The 27,074-nt window shown below is 42.6% G+C and overlaps 1 protein-coding gene across 1 annotated transcript in view; it reads right to left on the bottom strand.

Moving 5' to 3' along the window:
* Positions 1–27,074, bottom strand: part of FAM171A1 (family with sequence similarity 171 member A1) — a 77,663-nt gene that overhangs the window by 13,686 nt on the left and 36,903 nt on the right. The window contains exons 2-5 of the mRNA XM_088533541.1: positions 18,677–18,904; positions 14,449–14,541; positions 8,806–8,964; positions 4,254–4,430 (exon numbers count right to left, since the gene is read on the bottom strand). Of these exons, the coding sequence (XP_088389667.1) occupies positions 4,254–4,430; positions 8,806–8,964; positions 14,449–14,541; positions 18,677–18,904 (657 nt within the window). The remainder of the gene's footprint in view (positions 1–4,253; positions 4,431–8,805; positions 8,965–14,448; positions 14,542–18,676; positions 18,905–27,074) is intronic.

Below are 27,074 nucleotides of genomic sequence, written 5' to 3'. Positions count from 1 at the left end.
CTTTACATTACCAGCAAATCTGTTCTAGAACCAAATGTTCTGGATCTGATTGTAACACTTGTATGAAATTCAGAGTTTCAGGGGCAGGGGATGTGTTTTCTTGCACATATGCTCTGCTCCTCATACAGCAAAGCTTCCTTTGCTGGGGCTTAGGACAATATGAAGGCCAAGTAAAGCACAAGTTCTGTATCTTTTTCACACTTAACACACACAGTTAGTACCAATACAGTCTACAACATGTAAATATATATCTTCATGGCTTCTTTTGAAGACCAAACATATAATCTTCACTTTGCTGAAGAAGAAACAAGTAGGAAACCCTGACTGTATACACACACACACGGAAACCTGGAAATTTTACAACAAAGGGCAGGCAATCACCCAGGAAAGAAAAAAAAAGCACCATATTTTCAAATGTATTTGGACATCTATTACGGCATCAATTACAGATAGAAAGCACTGACCAAGGATGAGGACATAAAGTGCTCTTCTTTATAAGCTATATTAAAGTTCCCCGAGATGCCCTTCTCTCTATTCTGCCATTGCTTTACATTAATACATGGCCACACTGCTTTACCTTAATACATGGCCACACTGCTTTACCTTAATACATTAAAATCTACATACAGCTCTAGATCTGTACCTACAACTCCAGAAGCCACATTATGCTTCTATAGTGTGCAGCATGAAACTGCAAGCCTAATGAAGAATGCTGGTCTTACAGTTTTGCTCACTGAATCATATGAAAAATAGGCACCTTAACATAAAGTATAGAGAATGCAAATTGAGGTTGAGGAAAAAAAAGCAGAGCGAGTGCTGTGTTACTCAGTCCAGCTGCTGGGAGATGGAAATTATGCAGAAGGTACAAAGTTTCTGCTGGGATCTGTAATATTCATTTCCAGCACTTTTGACAGAGGAAGACAAAGCTAGAAATAAGTCTTGGCCAGAAATTTGGTGTTCAAGAATAGAAAAATTAATTATATTGCTGTAAATCCTACTGACATCAAGGCAAGTATACAGGAAGTCATGATCCCAACCATCTGCTTATGGGTAAAGGAAAAAAAAAAAGTTTTTTAATCTCTTCAGAATCTGAGGGAAATGAGATAAAGCTTAGCAGAAAAAGAAAACACAAAATTGTTAACAATCCTGATTACAACATTATAATCCAAAACATCTCTTATGTTCAAAACTATAAGTGTTTCATAATACATACAAAAAAGCTCTTCCAGGGTTATTTGAGATTTGAGGGTCAGATACAGGCACAACAGCAGTGCAGAATGGTGAAACTGCATTTTAGTGTACATAACTCTGTAATGACAGTGCATCTGTGCTTATCAACACCCACTCAAGGAGCTGCAGCAGAGAGGGGCACTGAAATGCATCTCAAGCACCAGAATAAGCTTCAGTGCAGTCAGTTACCCTAAAACTTCTCCAGGGCATAGTTAGTTGCTGTTCATTTTATTAATTATTCAAAAAGGTATTACTGCTTTAATTTCTTGCTGTGCACACAAAGCAGTAAGTTTGTTTTGCAATGAAACATCTTATTGGGATCAGTATATAACAGATGAAGCAGAGTGTCTTACTTGGATGTCAGCCTGCGTCTCCTGCCTGTTTCATCTGCACCAACAAAGTCACCCACAGACTTAGACCAACTATGCTGTTTCTCCCCCTTCTCTCTCTGTCCTCCCTCCAGGACAGAAACTGTGGTAATGAAAATACAGATTGTTTATGGTAAACACCCTAACACCACTGATTATTTTTGGCTGCTGTAATGTGCAAATATGTCCAATTTCTGTAGAAACTATGAAAATCTCTGCATTTCCAGCCAGATGCTGCTGTTACATTAGCCAATCATGTGCTTAGAATCGTGTATGAGATTCTACGGATTAAAAGGTATTTCTAATATTTCCGTCCCTCCTCTGCTCCCTCCCCTAGAAGTAAAATATGTTTCTGCCTTTTAAAGCACCTTATACTTCACAGGGTAACGATGAAAACCACGTGTATTCCGAGCAAGAGCATCCTCTGCACGAACAAGCGCCCGCGGCACCGCGCACACGATCGGGACGCTCGCCAGGGCAGCTGTGCAGGGCATCCCTACCTCTCCATTCACTTTCAGATACAAGTGTGAAAATTGAAGCCACTAAATGTCTATTAAGGGAAGACCACAGCATAACTAGCACTGAAAAGAACAGCTCCTGAAATGCCACAGCAAGATATGGCTGGTTTGACAGCCCTTAGGATGCGAGTGTAGCCTGTACAAGATAAGAGTAGCTGCTCTATTTATTACGCTGGGCTGCTCTGACTTGAACTGGTTGGGATGTGGCCAAAACTCTCCTAGAACTGGCATGCTGCAGCCAGGCCTTAAATGCATCTTTGTTGAACATCTTGAGCTGAAGCAAACATCTTCCCTGTAACTGAAGTGCGAGCTGGAAGCCTGAGCAACATCGTCAATACCTTCCTTCTCTAGGGCTTTGCGAAGTTAAGTGGCCTGACAAAACCCTTATTTGTGCAGCAGTTTTTCTGCTGTTCCCTTCTAACATCACAAGTGCTCCAGCAGTTTCTCATGAGGCAAAATGCAGCACTGATTAATTAACGTATTGATCTGTACTAATACATCCTACACCCACAACGGGGTAACTAACTCATTAGATGCAGCACTGAAAATCACACAGCATGGTTAGAGGGAGCTTTTGTGCCTTGCTGCAGGGGCACAGAAGTTTGGCCATAAGCAAGAAAGCACCATAATCAAAATCAGAAGCATTTTGCTAGCAGTGAGGCACTGAGGAGCCTGCAAGGAGGCAGGCAACGGGCGGCTGACAGGACGGGTTAGTGCTGGGTGCTCCCTGCAGGGCAAGCTCATGCGAGCTGGTCTTCCAAGGCTTTCTTTGAACCAGTGAAAACAAAACAGTTCTAGAGACACGAAACAAAATCCATTTCAGGAAGAATATAAGGGAAACTTACTGCTAGGGCACCACTAGAAAAGGGCCATTTCTGCAGTTAAGGTAAACTCTAAATCCTTTCAACATACTCCTTCTCTACAATTCAATCTTGGACTACACTGAAAATATTTTATGCTAAATCCTACGTTTTTGCCCTCTAATATATTCAGTTGCATCTTGTATCAGGAATACTACTGGAGAAAAACATCATCTTTTTCAGCAGAGGCAGGAAGGAAGCCAAAAGGTCATTTCCCTCTTCACCTTCCCTGCTCCCCTCTCCCCTCCACCATATATAGTGGTTTCCCTTCCGTTCTTCTGATGTAATCAGAAACTGCCTCAAAAATTTGCTTTGCAGAACAAAACCCCGTTAGACTGACCAACATGTCTGGATCCTAATTCTTCTCGCTTCCACAGAGCCTCTGCCCTTCTCCCCTTCCACTCTCCTGTCTCCTTTTTTCCAACAACCACCTGGTATTTACTTCCAGGGCACAGTGGGACGGGTAGAGGGAAATCACCCCCCTTCAGAAGGGCTGCCCAGTGTCCAGGGCTAGGACAATATTCTCCTTCATCCTTTCACATCGAAGGTCTCAGGCAGATCAGCATGGTATAGCAACAAGCAACCAAAAAAAAGCAGGGAGCCAAAAATCACAGATTTCTGGAGGGATTTCCGTGTTTCTGCTGACAACAGCAAAGTTCATCCTGCTGTTTTAGAAAAAAATGAGTCTATTTAATAGACTATGTTGATAAAATCTTTCATCCTTTCTAATGGTTCATGGATTTTGCTTTCCCCCGCCACATTTTTTTTTTAATAATCTGCATGTACTTTCCTTCCTGATAGCATTAGTCAAGCTCAAAGTCAGTCACAAAATAGAAAGATATCGTTAACGTTTCCTAATGGGAACCAAGAAATTGAGCCACAGAAACGTGAGCTGGACTGAAGGTCAGAGAGCTGCCTGCTAGCAAGGACCAGAGCAGCTCCCATTTCTCCAGACCTCAGTACAATGCCATTGCTGATAGGCCTCACTCTTTCTCAGTCTCTGGGTGAAATCAAATGTTCTCAAACTAGATTTAACAACATATTTAATATTTGCAAAATGTCATATTTACAGTATTTTTTGATACAGCAGTGGAACAAAATGCTAATCAGATACATAGCTGCTTTGCTTAATACAACTCATTGTCTTCTCTGATTTTGGACAGAAAAACAGATTTGTATACACTCTAGCAAGGGCATTAACAAGGCACAATAAATGCAGCAAGGCATTAATTTCAGACAAACGCAGCCACGTAGGGGATCACAATTACGTTACCTACCGAATTTTTGGTCAAACCTCCACGCTGGGACGTGTGCATTGTGCTTGAGGTTGCTGTTGGGGGGCAGAGGCACTGTCACGTAGATGGGGCCGTTCACGGGGACCGGGGTCCCATCGCTGCTCAGCAGGTGAACGCTGACTGCCGTGACGGGGGTGAGGTCGTACCTAGTGCTGTTACCTGCCACGAGAAGGAAGGATGTGATGGCTACGTATTTTCCCCAGCATTTAAGACATGCCCAAAAGGTTCAACACCACGGTACTGGATGGGTCTGTTTCTCAAAGGAGGGTGATATTTGGGAGGGGTAGGAGAAGCTTTAGGTACAGTTTATAATCAAGAGGACCTGGAGCACAAAGCAATAGGTATCGAATTCTGCCTGGAACAGGCATCAACTGCCTGTAAAGCACCTTCCCATCCCAGACTGGTAAATTTTAAGCTACTACAGCATTTGTGAGAGGTGCCAAAGGGAAGACACTGGGAACAAGGGATGTTAACTCTGTATAATTCTACAGGCTCGGCTCTGAGCCAGGCTTGAGCGCCGCTTTACGGAAGGCGGCAGCCGAGGAGGGATGAACGGGCCGACCCCGGCACAAACCCTCTGCTTTGATCCGCTCTAAGCTGCGGGGCAGCAGCAGAGCTTCCAGGGGGATGAAAGTGCTCAGAAAAGAGGCACTCTGAAGATGGCCATATCAAAAAGCCACGGAGGTGACAGGAAAGAAAATAAGAAGAATCAGAAAAATAAGGTTTGGGAATTCAGCTAGGGAGGAGGGGAAGGCTGCCAGGATACCCAGGCATTTATATTACCAGCTCCAACGGTGCAAGATATCATCCCCTCACAGCCTCAGGATACAAAGCAGAGAGAAAGGAGCGAGTTGAGGAGTGGGGGAAAGGCTGTTCCTTTATTCGCTGTATATTTATATATACAGTATATATCTGTAATTGCTGTGAGATTGACTCTTGGTCCTAAATTCATTTCACATCAACCATCATGCAAGTCTACAGCAGATCTGGCCTCCAATCTCCACGGATCTGAACTATATTAAAACTTGCAACTATCACAATAAGGCCAAATGTGCCATTATTAATCTCCCAAACCATCTATTCTGCACATGAAACTAAATTCAGTGATGACAGGTATCACAGCACTGCAAGAACTCTGTCAAGTTCCTTCAACATGGAAGTGAGAGAGTTGATTATGTTTTATATTGGGGGGAAGGTGCTTTATTTAGAGTGAGGTTACTCTGAATGGTGATTATGTTTATGATAAGTCAAATAAACAGCATTTAATTTAAAATGACAATATATACCACTGATATCAGCACAGAATGAAATACCAAACAACCTTCCCTGAGGCTGATGTCAGAGAAATAAATTCCTGTTGCTAAATTATAGCATAACCTGGTCAGGTCTTGGAATGCACAAATTCAAACGTATAACATAAATGTTTCTGGAATCTAAAATTAATATCTCAAAATAAATTATGTTTTATATTTCAGTTAATTTTTTTTAGAGATTTATTGCTGTCTTTAGTGTCTTGATAAGACATATCTGCCTTGTATCTGCAAATATGTATTTTCAGATGACAAAAAATGCCCCATTGGTGATTTTTTTTAATTTTATTTTTTACTTAAGGAGTACTGAAATTACAGTCAGTAGTGAGCTAAGTTATATTAGAATATAAAGAAGTTTCTGAAATCTACTGACCTGTGGCAAGAAAAATCTTTTAGGGTGCTACCTGTACAGTAGATAAATGCTCATTAGAGATAACTTTTCTCCTTTCTGTTGTGAAGGTAAATAAAAAAAAAAAAGATGCTTATGAAACACTCAGATGCTATAAAAATGGTAACCACATGCACAGATTAAATGGGAGTTGACTTCAATAAATGTCAGCTTTCATTTATCACTTGCCATTTTTGACATCTGGTGACCTGTAAAAAGCTGGGGAAGTCAGGAAAAAATCTATTGTGACTTCGACTTGACTCTTTTGCAAAGAAGCCACCGAACCACCACGGGTAATGATTATTCGTGAGCTCAGGCCATCGCTGCAGATTGTGGAAGCTCTGCTTAGGTTGGGAAAGGGGTGGGATTCTGTGCACCCACCGCAGTGCTCAGTGCAATGAGGGCTCCAGCGCTGTGCAAACCGCAGCGGGCTGCCACTGTGCAGCCTCATCCCTATTCCTACTACCTGCCTGGAATGTTTATGCTGGGTACAGGCTCATTCCGGCACCGAATTTCCACTGTTCCATATTACCACTTCAACACCCAGTTGGAATTGTGAGAAAACTTTTTTTTTCCCCCTTTTTTCCTCTCAACTCAAAGTGAAGAGATTTTAGTTAAAACAACTATAAAGACACGCTAGAAAAACAGTAGCCACAAAATTGAGCATGTTTAAAAAATGGGGGGACCTGCTCCAAATGTCTACAGAATTGTAAATGAAGAGTAGCATCCACAAACAGCCTATATTTTCCTAGGCAAGTTGATGCTAGGTTATTTAAAAATTTTAGAATTTGGACGTGCTATTTTCCTTTTTTTCTTGAGAATGGGAATATTTAAATATCCCCAGCAGGTGGTGACCTCCTTTTTTTCCTCCCTTCACAAGGTTTTTCAGGTGTAATCTTTGCCAAGTCACTTAGAGATGGAGAAGATGGGAAAGTCTATCCGAGTTTAGGAATGCAATGTTTCCACACCAGGACTAATTCCTACAAAAAACAGGACATTGCATCTATATCACAGTTCGCGTATGAATACACTGTATTCACAGGCTATATTGTACTGTGCTGAATACTACAGTATTCAGAAAACAAGGCTCGCTCTCAGGCTCTTAAGCCCCGTTTCCTTCCAGGTTGTTTTGGTCTTCTATGTCGATAAATGTCCGATCCAGCCCGGCTCCGCTCGAGCTCCCAGCCCAGCCTGCGCACAGCGAAGACCGGGAGATCTGGGGGCTCCTCTACTTGGGAGGAGCCAGGGAGGCCAAGTAGCAGGAGATGAAGGGCCAGTTGTGCAACTCACGGGAGAGGCAACCGCTTAAAAGTGAGGATCTTTTTGGCTAACTAAGTGCAAGGGAGCAAGGAATCCCCCTGTCATGTTCAGCAGGTTTGGACATGAAGGGAAGGAGCAGATGGAGAGAGGAGTGAGATCAAGTATGGTCCCGTTTTTATCATAGAATCATAGAATGCTTAAGGTTGGAAGGGACCTCTAGAGGTCATGTAGTCCAACCCCCTGCACACGCAGGGTCACCTAGAGCACGTGGCACAGGACTGCGTCCAAGCGGGTTTTGAAGATCTCCAGAGAAGGAGACTCCACAACCTCTCTGGGCAGCCTGTTCCAGTGCTCTGTCACCCTTATAAAAGTTAAGAGACTGTCCATCGTGTTCGAGTACAAGCAGTCAGAGAAAAGCTGAGGATGCGCATGGAGAAATGGCAGATGAAGAGATGGGACGAGATGCGCTCGCTGAAGCGGGCAGGAGTAAGGCAGGGAGACGCACTTCCCATTGCCACCGAAAAGAAGATGCTCAGGTTTGTAGAAAGAAAAGGGCAAGTTTATTTGCTAGCTTTAGCTGAGGAAAAGCTTCCCAGCTCACTCATGCTCTTTACACGTGCCCTACAGCATCACCAGATCAGCCCATGAGAAGCCAACGCAGCCCACGAGGCGGCAGAGAGAGCCTCAGAGGAGCCTTCAGGCCGGCTCAGCTCTGCCACACCAGCCCGGCAGGCACCGTCCAGCTCAGGCCAGCAGCCCCAAGCACGTGGTTCTGGAGCTGAAAGCAGCCTCAGCAGCAGAAAGGTTTTGCTCATCACTCTTCTGAATTCCCCTGTAAAACCATTGCTGCCTTCTTGCCCCAGTGTGAACACAGAAAACACATTATTCTCCTTTCTGCGGCAGCATTTTAAGCACTTGAAGATGGTTATGCCCAATTCTTCCTTTTTCCTTAGCCCACACAACACCAATTATTAAATGAGAAGTAACAGGCAGTGGCAGTCATAAAAATGTATTGAAGCTCTAAGTTCAATATTTCTTGTGTTTCTATTACGAATTTCCATTTCCCCCTCATCGGTGCTAAATGAATTTGTGCATCTTTGACTGAAGCCAGATCCAAAAGTACAACGCATTTAACAAAGCCATTGAAACAACTCTGCTTAAACAGCAGAACAGGGTACTAAATCCTTAATATATGGGCATTTTATTTACTTCTAGGGAAAAAAAAAAACAAACAATTTCATGGTTTTCTGAAGTTAAAACTCTGCTTTCACATGAATCCCTGCTTTTAATGAAACATAGAGAAAGAAAAAGGCGACACATTTGGAGATTTAGCTCTAAACTGCAGGTGGAACAAACTTTTCTATTCTCCCAAGGCCAAGGAGTCTGCAACTTTTTCTATTCAATGGCTGCATTTAAGGGATGGAGGACCTTGCTACCTGTACTGACTTAAACAGTGATTTCTATAATCAGCAAAAGAACCAGATGAAGGATGCTAATACCACAAAAAAATGTTCAGTCAAGAGGTGGATGCCCAGACCAATATCAAATCAAAACCAAAACAAAAATAAACAGTTACCTGTTCCATTTCCATCTAATCCCTGCAAATGGGGAAAACTGTCCACTTCCCAGGGTGAACTGGCTGCTGTCAGATAGGCTGTCAAATCACTGTAGCTCGTGTTCTCTGGTAATTTCACAGATCTTCTCTGAAAGTGAACTTGTGGCTGAGTCCGCGCCCCTAAAAAAATTAAAGGCGACTTTATATCCAGGGAAGATAGAATATTTAGGAGTGCATTTGTAGTTTTTTTTTCCATTATAAATTAAAATAGCTTGAGATGGACAGAGACATCAGAAAGTTACAACAAAAGTGGAGGTAATGCATTTTTTAAGATGTATTTTGCATCTGCTATTATTTTTCCACAAGCATCACAGAGTAAGAGTTTTAAAGCATCTAATGTCATAAGTTTTCTGACTATGCTATTCCCAAGATCACTTCAAAATTCCTGAAATCTTCTTTTAATGAATATCACTGAAAGCAGAAATGAATTCAGAGGTAATTTATGTAAAAAGTTTAACATTATTGCTAAAATTTCGCTTCCTTTGGAATAACTATATGAATATAGTTTAAACTCTTTAAAATGCCATGCCTTAAGAGACTACTATCTGTAGTCTAAATTAACTCGTGTAATTTCCCACTTTATTTTTTACAAAGCTCTGGCCGCGTTGCTATCTCTAGCACTGAGATAACACTCACTAAAAACACCGTATAAAGAGATTCCCTTCTCAGAGGTTGGATGAAAACAGTTTCCATATTTTCGCCCACACCGAACACATCTTCTAAGTAGAACCAGATTACTTGGCCTGCAAGATTTCTCCGTTTTTCTCTGTCTTGTGTAGTTTTAGCATTTTTTCAAGATCACTAGGTATTAATTGAAGCTGCAACATGATTTAGGACTGTTCCATGTCCTGCTTCATTTCATGTCCCATTCAGATTGTGGGTTTATAAAGTCAATAGTCCTTTTCACTGGCTCCTCACCCTTAGCAGAGTTTAGCAACACCCAGCAAGGCTCCATCTGCAAGTTTGTGTGTGCAACATGCAAATTACGTCTTAAACCAAAAGCTATTGTGTTCTCCAGAGCTCATTTGGAATCCCCCCAGAACGCTCCCCACGCAGCACAAAATGAAGAGTTTTTTGTTGTGAGCTCCTACTTGACTACGTGCTTCAAAGATGTCAGCTCAGAACAACTTTGCTTCTTTCCCTCTATTAGTCTGACGCAGGAGCTTTATGTTATGTGCAGCTTGGCTGACAAAAAGATTAAAGAGCCTGACTCACAACTGCTAAATGCTACAACTGCCTATGTCACTAACCAGGAGAGAGGAATCTTTTGAATTACCTTCTAGCAAGAGCTCTAATTATGGGAAAATGTGAAATTCCATACACACGCAAAAAAAATATATATCAGCCAAAAAGACTTGCTATGCAGGCAAACGAGAACTTCTAAAGGGCTGACCACTAATTGCTTAGCTGCCATTTCTTTAGTAACTTTGCAAGGAAAGGCAGTAATACCTTTTCCTAGCAGCATCCCTAACGCTAAAGATAGTCATTAAATAATACATGTCAGAAATGGGAAGAAATCTCTTAGCCAATTTCTAGGCTTAAACAGAAAACAACATAAAAGACTAAATAAATTGACTGCAGTGAACTCAGGGGAAGACTTATCTCCCTAGTGCTTCGCAGCATCATAATGGTTTGTGGTACCTCTGGGACAGATCTGCTCAAACGTTCAGGGGCTGCTGCCTGTACTGCTGCGTGGGTTATCCGTATGGATCAGCATCCACAGCAACAAAAACAGCAACAAAAGGCAGTATTAGGATTATCACTAACAGTTCAATGCAAAATCAGAGGATTTTCCACTGTCAAGAACTCTGATTAAGATGAATTATTCAAGTTGCCAAGAACTGGCATATATTTCTGAAGATCCAAGTAATTAAGAATTAAAAACAAAATAACTGTTGCTGAGCCTGTTAGAGTCATTTATTGGGAGCTTCTGGGGTTTCTTTTCAGAAAAGATAATTATTTTGTAGTATCTGGGAGAGCTATGAGCTGCTAAATGATAAATTCTTAGGCAGTCTGAAAGCAAACCTCCATGTCTGGGACGCTACGGACACCAAATGCTCTTAGGGCTAAGCTTGGAGCTGAGAGGGGCCCAGCACTGCAACAGGCTGCAATGCTCATTTTAAGGCACTACCCATTGAGAAACAACTCCCTGCGTAAAAAGGAAGTTTACAATCACTGGCTGTAACCAAACAGCAACTCTGTGCATATATTAAGTCCTCCCATACAATAACTTAGTCTGCAGAGTAACTAGTTAGTTTGCATGCCGGATAACCAAACTCCTTCACACAGAAACATCCCACCCAAAGAATCCAGCTTCTTTGTTGGTGGCCCTGGACCCCAAGGAAGCCACTTAACCTCTCTCCCTAAACCAGAAATAGAAATATTTGCCTCTCATTGCCTGGCAGACGCTTAATTCATCAGCATGGGTTTGTAAACCTGGGCAGCGAGTGAAGACTGTACGAGGGAACCTGTCTTTACCCCAGTAAGGCTGGATTTCCTGCCACATGCTGCCCCTTCCTTCCCACTATGGATATCCACACAGATTAACACAGGCTCTGCAAGGAAATGCCCCTTTCCTCCCCTCCTTGTTGCGTTGCTGGTGGCCAGAAAACTCAGCAGTGAGTTACCCAAAATCTGCCATTCGCTGCGGCTCTCGGCTCCTCTGCTGGAGCTCCCCAAACCCTGCAACGACTCGAAGGGCAGCAGATAGAAAGCCATTAGTGAGAGGGGTGGGAGACAGGCTGCCCAGAGAGGCTGTGGAGTCTCCTTTATGGGGATCTTCAAAACCCGCCTGGATGCCACCTGGATGCACTGTGCCCCGTGCTCTGGGTGTCCCTGCTGGAGCAGGGGGGTTGGCCTAGATGATCTCTAGAGGTCCCTTCCAACCTCAACCCTTCTGTGATTCTGTGAGACCACCGACACTCACCACCTTGCTAGAAGACCACCAAGGCATGAGGTGCTCTGACAGCAGAGGTCACAGAGCATTTGGTGCCTGTGTTTGGCAGCAGCCTTGCTGTGGGAATCGCAAGTAGTAAAATAGAAAGATTTGCGCTGACCAGAGTCTTACAAGACAGGATTTTTCAACAAGTCAACACTTACCTTACGGGGAGGAAACTATTATTATTGCTTTTAATACTCAAGATAGCAACTTTGACTTACAAAAGCAAAACGAATCTCCAGTACATTCAAGTTTAAAAGTGCCATGCGAGTCCTGTCTCCACTTGGCAGGAGGCACGAGGAGAAGGACTTCTGGGCACTGATGATATCGTCTTTAAGCAACTTGCCGCCAATAAACCATCAGCTGCTGCCTTTTCCAGCTTGCTGGTGCACACCTGGAGATGCAACCATCTCAAAAGTGCCTCCGAGCAGACGCTGGAGGGGTGCCCCGGGGAGCCACGCTGCTGTCTGAGCCTCAATCCACGCTAAGGAACATCCCAATTATCATCAGCCCCTGCTCTGATTGCTCCTGTGTAAGACAGGTAGAGCCTATCCACGCAGCTCCCCTCCTGCGGACGCCGGCGCTGGGCTCGTCGCCGCGCTGGGGTTACATAACCTGAACGGCTCTGCGCCTGGCAAGCTCCTTCCCTTGCAATTACTGTCAGAACACAGCAAGCGCGTTGTAATCCCACCACAAAAATGAAGCTGGCTCCATCAATTCAGGCAAATCTCTCAATTGTATAATAAGTTGCTTGCCTGATTAGTTATTCAAAGGGAACTGGTAACTTACTGTACAAGACAGGTCTTTCTTTTTCTTTGACTGGTGCTTTAAACACCAGTGTTCCCAGTCTGTTCCTAGCATAATGAGTTCTGTTCTGTTCTCATTTTTGCTCTGTGGTAACTCCTGATCATCTCTTCTGAAGCAGCTCAAAGTTACTGGGAAATAAATTAGAAGAGCAATGGAGAGAAAAACTAGGTCACAAGGATTCTGGATCAGGAATTAGTGAGGTCCCATTCAAACACAGCACAACGTCCAGGCTGTCTTTCATTTAGGTTTCATCATAACAGAATTCCCAGGAAAAGGAGTGTGGGTTGGTCCCATAAAGTAGTTTTTACTATACAAGAATGAGAGTTCAAATAAATTCCAACTCTTAGAATACTTTGGGTAACATTTTCTTCATTTTTTTCCTTCTCTGGTATACCAGCGTGGAGGAAAAATCCATTACATTATTATAATTTAAAAATATTGGGAACATCCTGAAGAAACTCACTGAAGGGAGCAAGACACTAAAATATCTATGAGTGCATGTAACTGTTAAATATTCCTCTAGTCCTTTAATGTGCCCTGAATTTTGAAGAAAGGAAGTTATAAAAATGAAAAGATTTTTCTTTTTCAGGCATAATATGAGCACATTTGAGTAAGATTATTTAATACGGCATGATAGCAGAACACTGTTGGTAAACAATGTTTCATGTTTTGCTGACTGGAACCCCTTGTGGATTAACATACTCCATAGTCCATCTAATTTGTCCCATTAGATAATGTCAGCTCTCATACTGCACAATATACATACCCCAGCTGTGTTGTTATGCAGCTCCTTCTGAGTGTTCCAGCAGCTACATAATTTGTTTAGTGCTTTCAGCTTTAGTCATATCTAGTGCTCTCATTAATGAAAAGCCTATTGTGTCTAGATGGATTCTAACCATAATAAAGGATGCTATTATATTCCCTCAGATAAAACAAGGTTACCTTAAAGCATTATTGAAAGTAGTAGTCTCCTGTTTATTAGATCTCTGCTAGAGTTCAGAATGAAGGTATTGATACTGCATGTGAAAAGTTAATACACAGTTTATGAGTAATAAGAATGCTAGGGGGAAGGAAGGCCCCTTGTTTGGGGTTATCAAGGTATCTTTAAGACCTTCTGTTCTTTTGTTAAGAGACTTACCTCAGCGTATCGCATCAATTGGGCTAAATAGCACTCAGATGCCTAGATGAACTTCTAATCTTCTGCTGTGCGATCGAGGAAACACTCACAGTTCATCTGTCTGATACTGACATTGCTTTTGCTTCTGTGTTTGGCTTTATGAAAAGGGGCTCTAAATTTTATTCTTTTCATACAGTGGGTTTCATAATATGTGGGTTTGCAGGTGATTTGCTAAGAGCTCCACAAGAAGCAATTACATAAAGCCCATTTACATATGTTATCCAGCAATGCATATATGAGAAATTTTCAAAGCACCTATGCTTTTTTAAGACATTCACAGTAGGAAGCAAGAAACAACTTAAAATTGAAGTCTTACAGTATAACAACATCAGCAAATGTTTCCTGGAAGGATGGTTAGATCAGGCTAGATGAAGAAGCATCTAACAGATAATGAAAGAAAATTAATCTCTTGCTCTCAACTGCCACACTGAAGTTCAAACTGGTTTATTACTAAGCAACTAAACTTCCCTAGTCAGAGATGTTATGGAAGCATTTTGCTGTTAATCAATTCAGTAAAACCATCCCACAGAGGAGAGGTCTAGCCTTATATCCCTCAGTGAACTCACAGGAATTTCACTGGAAAACCTGGCCTCCTCCACTGGTAGAGTGCAGAAAGGACTAGATTGTCAGATATTACAAGTGTCATTTAAATTTCAATTCCGACTTCCATAAATCAGCATACCTTGAAATCCTGAGACTATCTGGACTACATCATCATAGACCATTAAAGTAGCTGAGCGTTCAGGAAGAAGGCCAAGACTCAGTGAGGAGAACACTGTAGAAGAAAAGTGGTTTAAGTGCGATATATTTGAATTCTTACAAAATAACCCAGCAACAACAGAACTTATTTTCTTCCATTATTCTTTCAGCAACAGACAACTCAAACTATTAAGATTGTATTGTACACAGGAGAGAAACAAAGTGCATTTTCTAAACTAAATGATTTAATTACCAGAATAATTTTTATTGATCTAAACAATGTATTTCACACTTCGAGACCTGACAAAGTCATGCATTTGAATTTAAAGTACAGAAGAGTGCAGTGGAAAGTAAGAGTTTTGGGTTATGACTCCATACTCCACAAATGCCCTGCCATCACATAAAGATGAGTGAGACATTAACCCAGTTTGATTTTTTTTTTTGGGGGGGGGGGTGGGGGGAGAGATGGGGGGGGCAGGTGAAAAAAGAAATTCTTACCTCAGGAATATTTTAAGAAAAGTTAAAAACTTTTAAAAACTCACATGCTTACATAAAAAGTCATATAAAAATGCAAAGTATGATGAATAAGTCTGAATAATTCGCTTTAAAATACAGCATGTCTTTCCCACCTACACTACAGAACACAGCAGAACTAGACCATCCATCCCACCACTGGTAAAAGGGGAGAGACCACGAGTATTTGCTGCAAGGAATGTGTGCCCGAGGTCCTCCCCTGCCCGGGGACACAGACCCTCCGCAGAGGGCGGCTGAGGGAGGGTGTTTGCACACACATGTTTGGAGAGGGAAAAACACAACGCATTTCCATGCCAAGCATTCTACACCCTGGAGACCAGAAACAGCCACAGAAGTAGCCGCTGAGCACAACTGGCTGTGCACACATGGAAACTCTGAGCTCTGCCTCCCCTCCCTGCAGCTTTCAGGGATAGGAGGAGAGAAATTCCAATATATTATTTGAATAAAATATATTTGAATTAAAATACATTATTTGATCCAAGAGACCATAAAGATGATAAAAAACAAATTGGGAGACTGTTCATTATTGTTGCTATAAGAAATTTATTCACTTTTTAAAGAAACATAGGAGAAAAAAGGAAGATAGAAGCAATATACTGATAAGCATCACAATTTAAAATACTGTTCTAAAACTATAAGAACAGTGCAATAACATTTATTTGATTTTTAAAATTATATCTAATTACTTTTTTTTTTCTTTTTATCCAATAATTTAATTTGTATAAAGAAAGCTAGTACAATGTAGATACCCTGGGGGGCCCAGCACAATAAACCATACCAACTTCTGCATGTGCCAGGCTGTAATGCACAGATAACCTCTAAACTTCCCCTGGGCTGCTCTGTACAATCACTTCTCAGCATGACAAAGACAGAAAGTCAGTTTTTAAGGCCAGAGGGATCACTGTGATGATCTTAGGCAGAACAAAGCCTTCCCTGAATTAATTACTACTTCAGATCCAGTAATTGTGCTTAAACTGGAAATCATGCTGGAAAAGAGAATCTGCTTTTAAAGGTGTCCAGTGGTAAAGAATAAAACACAACATTTGAGTGTTCTAATTACAAAGGCAGTTAAATTGTGTGCCTTTTTACTCATCAAAATTTACTCATCAAAATTTATTGACATTTGATCTTTTTTATCCACTTAAGTCTACTAGACAGAGCCACTTTCTCCTACCCATTTCCTGCTTGCTTTGCAGGTACCAATGGACTCATGACTTTCCATCTGATGAACAAATAAACGAGGCACTTCCAATGCTTCTCGGCAAGTCGCATTCTCCGAACTTCTAATCACTTTTGAAATACCCTCTGAAGCCCCTGCAGTTTTAAACATTCTTCACAAACTGAGAATCCAGAATATGACACAGCTTTCCAAAAGTGGCTGCACCAATGCCAGGTGCTGAGATACTATACTCTTTTTCAGAATTCCTTTATTTTTTTCTTATTTTACAGCTAAGGAGGAGATGGACCCTCCTTGCTGCAGGGCTGGTTTCACCCACCATGAGTCAGGTGTCTTGTGCAGAGCCGCTGCTTCCCACGTGAGCTCTCCTCTGCCAGAGGAGCGGTCTCTGCTCCCAGAACTGTATTTCACCAGTGTGAAAGCCTCAGCTTTGCTGCCTCATGACCTCTCTTCATTGCTCAGCAGTTTTCCAAGTGTCCTCCTAGCTATGGACTAACACCTCTAATTTTGTTTTCTTCTGAATTATTGGCAAAAAAAAAAAAAAAAGAAACCTTCTATGCGTAGCCAGAAATGATAACATGCATGTTTTCCAGGCCAAGATTTCAACAACTCAAGTGATGTTAAATTAATGACCTGTTAATAACTGAAATCAGGGTTCTCTGAAAAATAGTTCAATGTGAGAAAAAGATCTCTATCTTTTCCTCCTGTCGTTCATCATTAAGTAAATAATAATCCTCCTGCTTAAGTGGAAAAGAGTAGGGAATAATTCAAAGAACAGACCTCTTAAATCTACATGGGGTGTATCAAGTTGTAACTTGTTGTTTCTTTAATCAAGAAGCACTGGGTTCAAGGTACAGAAATCAAAAGACAGGATTTTACTCTCAGTGAAATCAATGGCAAATTGTCTGGCAATTTCAATGGAGGAAGACTGATGGTGAAAGGAATCTTTATTTTCTGAATTAAGCTCATGTTTCAGCTGTACAAAAAAAAAAGGTTTTATGGAAACTATGTACACAACTGAATCTCTTTAAACTTCAGTGACTAACCAAAACAGTAATGTCATGTTTGATTCCCTTCCCTCAAGATCAATATTTAAGAAAAAGCCAAACAATAACAGCCAACCAAACAAACCCCAGGTCCACACGAGAGTATGCTGCATTCAAAACACCTCGGGCATAACTAGGGAAGATATGAGACACAAGGCAAGGAAAGGCTATTGCATGCTTTAATTGTAGGTCTTAAGGAAGGGCATTAAGCATGCTAACGACGCCAGCCCTACAGCGTATTTAAAGAGGAAAATCGTCAAGGAAATTTCTAAATAGAATTGCAAAATAGGGTTGGAAAGGATCTCTGTAGGTCACCTGGCCCAACCTCAGCTCAAGGCATGGGCTTGTTCAGCTCATTTTTGATAGCCGTATCCCTGTTTTTGTCTGGGATTCTCCTCGCTCTGACGTGTTTCAATTGCTACTCGTTCCTTGTCTCTACGCTCCTTAATCCTGTCTCCATCTATAGCCCTGTTAGGTAGCTGAATATTATGGCAGGGAAAATAAGGAAAAAGTGTTCTTATCTGAAGCAAATGATTGCAGGTAAGCAAACAGCACACTGAAATACCTCAGGCACAATTCTAGGTTTGGATTTATTAGTATGTTTAAAACCTGGCATGGCCCGGCCTGTGCTAATTAGCAAATGTGAGGCGATGCCTACGTGAGATGTGGGGATAACACAGGCCTGGGACCATTCCTGAACTGCTGGGTCAGGATGACTCTAACTGTGGCTGGGGGTTAGAAGGGACACAGATGCAGCGGCTGAATATGAGCATCATCTTGTTTTAAGGTCTCAAAGAGCCACTCTCATCATTTAGAGCTACCCTCATGTCTTCATGCTTCAGTTTGCCCTCCTCCATAACAGGTATAATGTAATAACTCCTGTTTTTCACCAGATTTTGAGGCATTCAGGTAAGAGAATGCATGGAAATAATTTTATATTTGTTATATCTAATCTGCTGTTAAATAAACAAACCATGCTAATTATGTTAGAGAAAATTTTTACATAACTGCAGATTCCAGGTAGCCTGTGGGACATGGCCAAGAACTGAAAACCCAGGACTTTTTGGTGCTTGCTCCAGCACACAACACAGTGGGCACTTGGGAGAGAAACGAGTTAGAACATCAGAGCTGCTGAGAGAGCACACTGGAAAAGAGAGTCCCCCAAAAGAACAAGATCTGGAGCTGATTTGTGTGTCCTGTGGAGCTGTAGGAACACCAACAACTCTCTGGTAAGTGACATAGGTCTGCGTCAAGGACAGCCAGGAGCAGCACAAAGCTCTGCACGGCCCCGATGCCACAGCTGAACTGAGGAAGAAACCCCACATTTCTGTATCGCACAGATGCTCTTCCTCCCACCCAGGATTGCAACCAAGCAGCAAAATACATCATACAAAATTGTGTAGCTTCCTTTAGACGCAAAATCTTACCTCAGAACAAAAATAAAGATCTCTTACCAGGCAATCTTACTGGTTTCCATGGTGCAGAATTTGGCACATAGGCATGTTTACTAGCAGTCACTATCAGCTGATTGCCCAGCTTATACTGAAACTTGAGGAAGGCAGTGCCATCTGCTCCCGAGGTGCCAGATGCAATGGAAATCTGGTTGGTAAAAATCTCAATGAAGGCTTCAGTTAGCGGCTGATGTGTGCTGGCATCGCTCACGTGGACCTTCAGCGTCACTTCTGCAATGACAAACAACCACGGTGAGTACTGTCAGAGACACCTGGCCCCAGGCAGCACCGAGCACGGGCCAGCACCCCCGAGCCAAGGGCACAGGGCTTGGTGACATCTCCTGCCACGCCGGTGCCAGCAGCAGAGAGGAGAGGGAAACAGGCTGGGAGCAGGCTGTGCTCTCTGCCCCTTCCCGGAAACGTTTCTCTGGGCACAAAGGACCAGAGGAGCTCTGCTCTGGTGAGGGGTGAGCGGGTCCTGGGAAGGAAGTGGGTGGAGGAGTGGGCTCTACTGAAGCAAGAGATTTGCAGCCGCGGATTTCCCCAGCTGGGCCAGGCCAGCTCCTGTGAGGGCTCTCCTAGGCAGTGAAATCCCAGGAACAGGATCCAAGGAATCCAGGATCCTTGTCCTCCATGCACGGGAGGACCAAGCAGAACACAGAGTGCCAGCAGTGCAGATAAACTGAGAGAGAAAAACACTCCCCTCAGTTTCCACTGATCTCTTTTCCAAAAGGAGCAGAATTATGATGACACCTAGGAATATCTGGCTATTCCTATTGAAATGAGAGTCAAATAGATCACCCATCCCCATTTGCAGCTCCTGGTGAGCGCACCAGGAACACAACAGTTACCATCAGGAGAACGATGCATATTGCAAACAGGCAGCGAGAAGGACACAATGGACTACGTTTTACTCAAGAAATCTGCCCTTTTTCCAGAAACTAATTACTTGCTTAAAATGCTTCCAGATGTGCAATATTTGCTCACTTCAAGGCACTCCTATGACTAAACCATGTATTGTGTCAGAAACTTTTGCTCCATGCAGCACAGAGGCATGTGCGAGACCATCCCTCTGAAGGGCAATCTCTGTGTCTACGATGGATGCTCTGCCCCCACCACTGTCCTCCTGCCTCTCGCTCCAACGCCGCAGCCGCGTCTCTCTCCAACAGCCGCCACCTCCACGCAAAGCTCTGCTCAAAGAGCCAGCAACACTCCGGGGACTTGACCAAACCACTCCGCAGTATTTTTTCCAGTCTCCTCCTCCTAAGTGGACACCTAACAGCCTCCTCTCACACTCACCCTTTCCTGCTGTTGTTGCCCTCACCTCAGGACACGTCGCTGCTCTCGTGCGGAGCCCCCATCGCAGCTCACTCCCTTCCCCAAGGTAGCGAGAGGGTATCCTGCAAATCCTCCACTTGGCAGCAAAGGAATGCAGCCACTACCAAGCAAGGTGCTCACAAACCACAGGCATCTCATTGCTTCATGGGCTGCCCAGAAAAGAGAGTGTGACCTCACTTTCATATATATGTAAAAAAGGATATATCAGTTTCTGCAGAACAGTATTGGGGATTAGTCCTGTTCTATTACTACTGAGTATTAGGATTGTAAGAAGTGATTTTGGTATATGCAGGCATTGAACCAGCAAGACATAATATCAGGCAGAACAAGAACTTAATAAAATCTGTTGTGAATTTTAATAGTGAAATGACACAACTGAGTATTCCGAGAAACACAGCATAACAATATAGAATTTTAAAAGGATGTCATGCTCTAATGCAACCCTTCAAAACATCAACACCTCTTTCTTAAGGGCATTTCGGCCAGGAAAATATAGGGCCATTTCATAAGCACAGACCTTCTGTCTGAATTCTAGAGTACAGAAAATATAAATATCAGACAGTCCTGAACAAAAATTCCATTAGAGAAATACATCATCATCCTAACCCTCACTTTAGAACTTGGCAATGAAGAATGCCAATTTAGAAAGGATTAGCATTAAATACATTTTAGCCATTAAAGATCCTGGACTTTTTCCCAGTTTTACATTTAGTAGTCAAAGAAAATAATGTAACTGGAAAACAGTGCACATACACAAACTCTGGTGCATATATATATATATACACACATATATACATAAATATATATATATAGGTGGCCTCCTTAGAAACCTTGCCTTGCTCACCAAGCAGCTTCTGAAATCTTGTGCACATGGAAGGCAGCCACATTAATCACAGGGAGAATGCATATGTATTCATGTATTTACAAACTGTACATGTACTTAAACTGTATTTACAAATACATATGTATTCATGTATTTACAAACTGTACATGTACTTAAAACTGTATTTACAAATACATATGTATTCATGTATTTACAAACTGTACATGTACATTACAAACTGTACACGTACTTAAAACATTATGCCAAAAAGCAATACAAACCTTGTATTTTTCTGTAACAGTATTGGGTCATGCATTTAAAGGAAAGCAAGGAAAGAGGACAAGCTCAACATTGTGGTGACAATTTCAGCAACATGAAAATAGAGCCTGTTCTGAAACAGCCACACATAAAAAGGTCCCAAAGAGCTCTACAATACTGCATGCTAATAAAAGGATTAGAAATTAAGCATAAATAGCCGATTTATTTAATTTATGAACATTTGAAATTCTAGAATGGAGACTACTACTAAAACTGATGAAATATTGAAGATTGATTTAAAGAAAACACACAAATTAATCTGTTCATTTAAAGGCTTTGCTCTCTCAGGAAAGAGAGGTTGCCAGCAGGACCCTCGATTTGTACTTCCTTCTCCCTACAGCTCCTTATGCAAAGGCTTCTCTGGGCATCCTTCTCTACGCCTGGTACGGAAGGACAAGGTCTCCAAAACCGTGTTTCCAAACAGGCACACTGAAAGCCATCACTCAGGATGGACCACTGGCAACTGCTGCTCCAAGCAGGGTGTTCCAGACCACAATCCAGGATCTTTTCTCCTCTTTTTTTAGACTCTCCTTCCCATAAAATACAGAAAATCCTAACAGCTTGAACAGCCCTAATTCCTTCCCATGTGTTATCTTCACTGACATATGCGTGAACTGTACACAACTTGCTTAACCCAGGGTTTTCTCCCACACACAGCCTCTTTTTTTCTCTTCTCATCTAATGCAGCCGTGAAGCCATGAAAACAGAGCCCACACTATCACAGTAATTCCCACAGCAACAAAATGATTACAAGCTTTGAACTGGAAAAAAAATGTTGAAGCAAACTACCTCTAAACAGTGAGAGCGGTAAGAACACTATAAAAAGAGAAGCAACCATGAAAATATAAACTCTACAGTAAGTTTCAAAAATGGGATGAGACATCTGGTCCCCTTTACTTAAAGAACCGGAGGAAAAAGAGGGTGAAAAGGTAGTAGTGTAAGAACAGGATCAGTCAGTCTGACCTCAAATTAGTAAGCAGGTTTTAGACTGAAATATTAGATATGCTATAAGAAGTATTAATTAGAAAAAGCTGCTTAGAAGACTCGCTATGAGTTAGGGAGTAAAGTCTTTAGCCTAGCTGGCAAACTTTTCCCTTGGTATTCCCAACCAAGCAGCAAGGACACAGCCCTCGAGTTATTCTTGAGTTTTACCAGAATACCACAGCAAGGAGCCCTGTCAGAATTAAACCCACATGGGCTTTGCTTCATTCTTCCACAGAATTAATGGTGTTGTGCTTTGTTATTTCCAAAAGTCAGTATATAACAGATGCTTTGCTCTTCGGAAAGGGAAGCTCTGGAGGGGGAAGGGGGAATTAAGGCACACAGTGTATGGATTTCTTCACCATACACCGGAGCAGAGATGCCCGAGCCAGCAGGCCCCAGGCCGAGGGACTTGCTCCGGGCAGCTGTGCCTCATCCCACACCTGGAAAGGGGCCGGCCACGTCCACAGGAGGCTGCTCCTCGCTGCCGGCTCCCCCAGCTCCATCTGCCACGTGCGGCTCCTGGCTAGGACGGTGCGGACTCGTAGGGGGCTGTTTCAAGCCACGTGGCAACCCCTGCAACTCCAGCTTCAACTCTCCCAAAGGAAGAAGCAGGTAAATACAAGGTTAACTCCCATGAAGGGCACAAGGTTGCTGTAAGCGGGTGCCCAAGCAGGTAACTTGAGACTAAATCTTGTAATTTTATTCCTTTATCTTCCTTCAGCAATCACATCCTATTTGTATTTCAAGTGAGAGCAATCCAAAAGTACTAGTTACAGTGAAAACAGCTGCTTATGTGTAACTTCTAGTTTTTAGTACCACATTTATTGTCAGCTATATAAAGAAAACCAGCATCTCCAAAGCCATCATTTGGGAAAGCGAAATAAAAAAGACAACCACCTCCCTGCCCAAAAAAATGCCAACAAAAGCTACATGTTAGCATTCCAAACCAGAATCCCATCTGTCTTTTTAATCTGATTTTTGAGATTTTACTAAGTCTAAACTTTCTCAGAGCAATCCTTCCTGTGCCATCTGCTTTATGAACTACATTAACTCCTCTGCAATACAAGCAACTTTAAAACAACCACTTACTGCAATCACAACCCCGCTGCTTTGGTTCCTAATCCCTCTTCACATTGCTGCGAGCTCCCACTTTGGAAGGAGCTTTCTTAAGAACTGATGTCCTCCATGCTGTCTCCTATAGCCAAACTCCTCAGAAGTGGAAAGTGCTGCTTTTCTTTCCTTTTTTCTTCTTTTCTCTCTCTTAAATAATCCAATAATGGTACACAGAAAGCAAACTCCCGAGCGATGAGTGATGGCACACTGCCAGATCTCTAATACTGCAATAAACAGAAATAAATTACAAAACAGATTCAAGGTCAAGGAGAACTGTCCTACCCAGGACCCAATCCTGTGCCTGGATGTGAATCCATGTGTCCTCCCTGCCTCGGCGGGCTCCGTCCGACGTTCCCGGAGCAGAGGATCTCCCGGGAGCAGCCTCACATAGGCAGCGGTTATCACATATCTTTCCTTTCACAAGCCTCTTCCTCTGGCGGCCCCGTATGCACGGACAATGTCAGGATATTACCCAAGACAGAGATATTTAAATGCCAAAGTCCTGATTAGAGAAAGACCGCTTCCTGCTCATGGAAAAAAAATGCCCCTATGAGCATTATTTAAAATGCTGTCCTGCACTCAGTTCGAGCTTACTGGCAACATGGTTGTTTTTGAAGCCTGCATGCTAAGTGGATAAATCGCCCTTCCTCCCCTTAACCTTTTACTCATGTGCCGGGTCAACCCCTCAGCTGAACAATGGGATTTTTATTTATCTAAGGGAAAACATTTTCCTAGAAAAAGAGTGTTCCACATTGCCTAGCCCCAGATGCCAACTCAAGCAGTTAAATATCACCATCTCTTTCTAATGCACTGTATCAAAATGGCTTTGCTGACAACCAAGGCTCCAAAGTAATAGTACTGTAAGGTCCTATGAAAAAAAGAAACGCGGGTATAAAAAACCCTTCTAGAAATACACAGGCTCTGGACTCAGTTCATGCGATCACCTAAAAGGTTTACAGGTACTACCTGGAACAGCAAGGCAAGCACTCCAGGACGACACTCTAAGGGCAACAACGGCATTTATTTAATGATCTTGCAATGAAGTTATTGCAAAGGTACTGGTGCTCCAGAGCCTTCTCCTTCAGTACGAGTGACACAACGTTCAGCATGGAAAAGGCTCCACCACTGATCACTACTGAAGCAGGTCAAACAGAGCAGGACACGAGAGGCCTGCTCCTACTCTCCGGTAGGGAATGTGCGTGCTTCATGTTCCCTACACAGCAGTTCTCAGCAGCTAAAAATTCACAGGATGAAGAGCTAGATGTAAAAACATAGTCACATCAGAAACCTGCCCTTTACTGCCAAAACGGAACTGGGTGGGTAAGGGGGAAACAAAACAGCAGAACTTCCAAAAAACAGAAAATGAGGTAATAAAATTGTGGAGTAAAAGGTTAAGTGGAACAGCATCTTCCTCCTCCTATGAAGCAAAAGTCATGCAAAAATACACACCTGCTGTCGAGGACCACTGTAAATTAGGCTTTTATATCTAGAAAAAGATCCCTCTCAGACACTGTACCTGAACTTTTCTCCTTTTACTGGGCCTAGATGAAGCCAGCTTTGGAGGTAAAACTCAATCCTCTAGAGTTCACCTGCAAGGACCCTCCATCTGGAAATGGCTTCACCGAGTTCCGACCCACCCATGCCCACAAGCAGCGCTGGGCCACCTGCCAGCTTGTACGTAGGACATGGTGAAAAGCCCTCTTGCTAATTCTCCCGCATACAAATGTAAATTATAACTTAGTCTTGGTGTGAAAAAATGGATTTAAAGATGCCCTTTTAAAAACTGTGCGTATGCCGCCTACCAGCAGTATGCCCATAACCTGGCATCTGCTGGGCTTAACACTTCCGAATCAACACACCCAGACCCCTTCCCCTCGGGAGCTCCTGAAGAGCTATCTCGGGAGCTCTGAGAACCACCAAAGTTTGCTTTTAACAGGTCTTAAATAGCTCCACAAATTCCCAACGATCCGAACGGTTCCAATAGCTAAAAGTGGTTAAACTGAAGGTCCAAGCAATGATGGAGCACAGCTAGTTTGGCACTGATCCCAGCTAAAACAAGGCAGCAAAATGCAAAGTTGCATACAAGGCGGCCCACGCTTCAGAAAGGAGGTAGAAATTGGAAGAGTCAGATAAAGAGCCACATAAAAAATGCAGGGGACAAAAAAGCTGCATTGGGAATCTGGAGAACTTGACCTTTTCGGTTATTACGAAAACACTGGATCATGGTGCGTGAGAGGGACACTGTGGAGAACGACAGTTGTGAACTTTGTAGCCTTGTCAGTGGAGATGCAGGACGCCCCAGCAGCCACACACTGAATTCAAGGAAACTCAGGTGCAATTTCCTAGTAGGAGGTAACTTAACAAGGGATGGCTTATTCGGAGAGATTCACTGATTCACCAGTGCTGAGAAACTATGAGAAGATTTTGTCTTTCTTTTCCTGTGAAGAACACCTTTCATTTAAGATGTTAACCAAAGTTAAATCAATGTTTAATTCCAGAACTCCTCAGCCTTAGGCTCACCCTCGGCAGGCAAGCAGGAGCTGGGGCCGTGGAGGAGCCTGCTCTCAACTCACACGCGCTGCTTCCCCCTTCTTGGCAGCCCAGAGCTTAACTGCATTTCTCCTCCACCACCCCCCTGCTGCTGTGGTGGCCTCAGGCACTGCTGGCACTGTCACTGTTCCTCCTGTGCACAAGAATTTAATTTCCAAAGGACTGAACTGGCTTAGCTTAACTGAAAGGACTCAATATTCAACATCCAAATAAAACAGAAGTGTGTCATATGAAGGTCAGGCAGGTGCTCTACTAGTCTCTTCAGGTTTAAAATCTATTAAACGAAACATTCAGAAATTAAAATTATAAATACATTATTTTATTCCCTAATACATTATCTACTAGTGATAATGCACATAAATTTTAATAAAATACCACAAAAGAAAACACACTACAAGAATTAGGCCTCTTTACACCATCTCCAGTGACAACCAGGCTACTGCATAACCATGTACTCAAAAGGCAGGGAGGGGCAGTTGAAGGATAATAAAATAGAGACATTTATCACACAACTGTCCAGCATTTAAAAGAGGATTTGCATATCCTGACCCACTAGAGCCTAGAGTATTACCACCAAAATTAATTTCTTCAGGGATAAAAAAGGTAGGAATTTGCTTTAATTAAAAAAAGCGAGAGCTATAAGCATAATGCCCAGATGAGACTGTGATACCCTATTGTTAAATGATTAAACAAGCATTTATAATTAACTTGCAACTCACATGCCTAGGAAACTCATGAATAGCAATAGTCACATTACCCGGTCTGCCTTTGATCCCTACAGGAACTGTGCATGACACAAAGTAATTTCATTTCAAAATCCTGTATTCTAGGCCCAGCATTACAGAAGGGCACTGTCATGGAGCGCAGATGGAAGCTGGGTTCGAAAGCTTTAGCTTGCTGCACGCAAAAAGCGCATTCTTTACAAGACATGAAAAAGTAATCTCGGCTCAAAAACCTCCTTCCTAATAGAGCTCTTTGAAACCCTGTTTGGAGATCAATATGAATGAAAAGTTAATGCTCTGATATTCTGCAGTTGCTGAGCATTACAATTCTCAGATAAGACTGCAGCTGATTTTGCAGCGTCAACCAACATGTTTCCAGGGCACCACCACGTTGAGTTCAACCGCTGCACGACTCACAGGGCTTTTAAGACACCTTGGTACCTACTGCATCATGAGCCCAGTTTTGTGGAGGGCAAAAAGGCAAGGCTAGTATTTAGCTATGAATGCATGTGCTGTATTTTCTTGGAACAACTTTTTCCCAACTCTGCAATTA

Source organism: Tinamus guttatus, unplaced genomic scaffold, assembly GCF_059628265.1.
Source record: "Tinamus guttatus ecotype Peru unplaced genomic scaffold, ASM5962826v1 Tinamus_guttatus_pri_ptg000509l, whole genome shotgun sequence".
Taxonomy (NCBI): domain Eukaryota; kingdom Metazoa; phylum Chordata; class Aves; order Tinamiformes; family Tinamidae; genus Tinamus; species Tinamus guttatus.
This window is presented reverse-complemented; position numbering and strand designations above follow the sequence as displayed.